This window comes from Mus caroli, chromosome 2 (assembly GCF_900094665.2).
Source record: "Mus caroli chromosome 2, CAROLI_EIJ_v1.1, whole genome shotgun sequence".
Lineage (NCBI taxonomy): Eukaryota > Metazoa > Chordata > Mammalia > Rodentia > Muridae > Mus > Mus caroli.
In genome coordinates, this window is record NC_034571.1 from 113,259,080 (window position 1) to 113,261,846 (window position 2,767).

General features: G+C 41.9%; 1 protein-coding gene across 2 annotated transcripts in view; it reads left to right on the forward strand.

Moving 5' to 3' along the window:
• The window catches only part of Ganc (glucosidase alpha, neutral C), a 58,001-nt gene that overhangs the window by 20,116 nt on the left and 35,118 nt on the right, over window positions 1-2,767 (forward strand). For both annotated transcript variants that reach the window (XM_029484480.1, XM_021182437.2), the window contains exon 6: window positions 716-761. In XM_029484480.1, the coding sequence (XP_029340340.1) occupies window positions 716-761 (46 nt within the window). The remainder of the gene's footprint in view (window positions 1-715; window positions 762-2,767) is intronic.

Genomic DNA, 2,767 nt, shown 5'->3' on the forward strand with positions numbered 1-2,767 from the left:
AAAAAAAAAAAAAAAAGTAGCAACTTAAAAAAATCATTATGTGGAAATAAATAATGCAAATTTATTTTCCCTTATTCTGATGATAGAAATAGCAAGTGCAGGCTGCGAGGTTTTCAAACAACCCTTGGTGATAATGGAGAAGCATCTCTTCAGACCACCGCAGTCTTAGCAGCAAGCCTCTTTACCCACTGAGCCATCTCACTGCTGCTACTTGCCTTTCTTTCTTTTTTTATTGAGACAGAGCCTTGAAGTTACTTTGCAGGCAGCAGTAACCTTGAATTTTTCCTTTCTTTCTTTCTTTCTTTCTTTCTTTCTTTCTTTCTTTCTTTCTTTCTTTCTTTCTTTCAGAGATTTATTTATTTTATTTTATGAGAACACTATAGCTATCTTCAGAGGGCATCAGATCCCATTACAGATGGTTGTGAGCCACCATGTGGTTATGGGAATTGAACTCAGGACCTCTGGAAGAGCAGACAGTGCTCTTAAACATTGAGCCATCTCTCTAGCCCAACCTTGAATTTCTGATGTCCTGCCTTAGCCCTCTAAATCCTTGGATTACAGTCATGTGTTACCATGCCTGGTCTATAATGATGTCATATTTAATTAATTAAAGGATAGGATTTATAAAGATTTGGAAATGAAACATCTTTTTCACTGCATTAAATACTGCCAGTCTTCCCATTGAGTAAAACAATGTTATCTATGTTTAAAACAGAGCTACCAAAGGAAATGGGCAAAATACACCAGCTGCCACCTCTCAGGTAATGAGATCTAGCCATTTCCTTTTGATCTTCTTTAACACTCCAGTCTGTAAGCAAGTAGTGGTTTCTATTCAGCTCTTCTGCAGAAGGGTGCTTGGTAAGTGTGCTATCGTATATAAAGGGGCCACATGTCCTTGTCTTTCACTTATCTTAGCATCTTAGTTCTTGTAAGTGTGTGTGCATGTCAGATGTGGAAGCCAGAAATAAATATCAGGTGTCTTCCCCAGTTATTCTCTAACTTAGTTTTTATTACATTTCGTGTGTGTGTGTGTGTGTGTGTGTGTGTGTGTGTGTGTGCTGTATCCATATGTTTCTTTTATGAGGAGGAAGGGACACAAAGTGAAAGGAGTTGGGTAAAATGTTAAAGAACTAGGCAGGCTGTTCCTTGGAAAGACTAGCAATGTTCTTTTACTTAACAAAGTCTGTTGAACACCATTTCCTGGCAGGCAGGCATCACTGAAGGAATTGGTAGTTCAACCTTAAATAGATCTACGTTCCCTATCCGTCACAGAGTGTACCTTCCTTTAAGAAATGTTTACATCTTTGAGTTAACCCTAAGAACAAAGAAGGCTTTAAACACAGAGACACATGGTCTCACTTCTGCTTGTGAAGGATTACTTTGTCTGAGTTATAAAAAAAATAGATAAGCTATAAGTCTTTTGTGTGTCTCTGTATGTGGGTATGGCATGCACATATCTGTGCACATGTGTGACTTGGTCTACAGGCATGTGTATGTGCAGGCCAGAAGTTGACACCAGGTGACGTTTTCAGTCACTCTCCACCTCGTGTTTTGAGGCAGTCTCTTGTCTGACGTCTGATCCAGCTGGTCTGCTAGGCAGCCTGTCTGGGGATCGCCTGTCTGTTCCCCATGTGTCGCCCGCTATGTCTACCTGACATTTATGTGGACGCCGAGGATTGAACACCAGTCCTCACACTTGAGCAGCAAGCACTCTACCACTGAATTGTCTCCCCAGGACTCTGCAGCACAGGCTGGCCTCTAACTTACAGCCATCCTCCTGCCTCAGCCTCCTGAGTGCTGAGGTTCTGTGTATACACCACCACACCTGACTAGAAATCTTTCTTCATTCATAGCCACTAGCTCCTCACAGAGTCTTGACAGCAGCTGTAGCCTTTTGCAGGGATGAAAGTATTTCTGGTGCCCCGCAGGCTAAGTTTTCTTTTTCTTAAGACTCATCTATATGGAAGGATATGAGAAGATAACCACATGATTATAAACAGGATTGTGATGACACGTCAAGTTCACTTTGGGGAGATAGCTCATTAGATTGCTTGAGTAGCAGTTTTGAGACACAGATCTTGTCTCAAAAAGCTTATTAATGTTACAAACCATATCTATTGGAAAAATTTCAACTGTTTGAGAGATTCCACAGCCTCTAAAGCCCATGTCTGGCCCCGGGGTTAGCATAGTCTCTACCTGGGTCATACAGATGTGACTTCAGGAGGCACAGGATTGCTTTACAGAAGCCAGAAGTGGACAAATAACTCATTTTCAAACAAAATTTCTTTCACACATAGTTTATTTATTTGTTCTCCTTCTTAGGTAAAATTGAGAAAGTTATAGCAATAGAGAGAGGCAAGACCTGAGAAATCACTGTCATCCATTTCATCTAACATCTCAAACCAGCACAGACAGACATCTGACTGAAGAGGGGAAGCTCAGCAAAGCCAGGCTCTGCTTGTAAACTCACCTGAGCTGGGAAGGCAGGTGGCTCTGGCTGCTGCTGACATCAGGGCCTGAGTTTAATCCTTAGAACCCTCATGGTAGAAGAAGAGAGCTAACTTCTGTGGGGTGTCCTTTGGCCTCTACATGTGAACTGTGGCATATGTGCATATGTTGCCCTCCAAATAAATAAGTAAATAAATAAATAAATGCAAAAATTAAAGCTGGAACCGGGCGTGGTGGCGCACGCCTTTAATCCCAGCACTTGGGAGGCAGAGGCAGGCGGATTTCTGAGTTCGAGGCCAGCCTGGTCTACAAAGTGAGT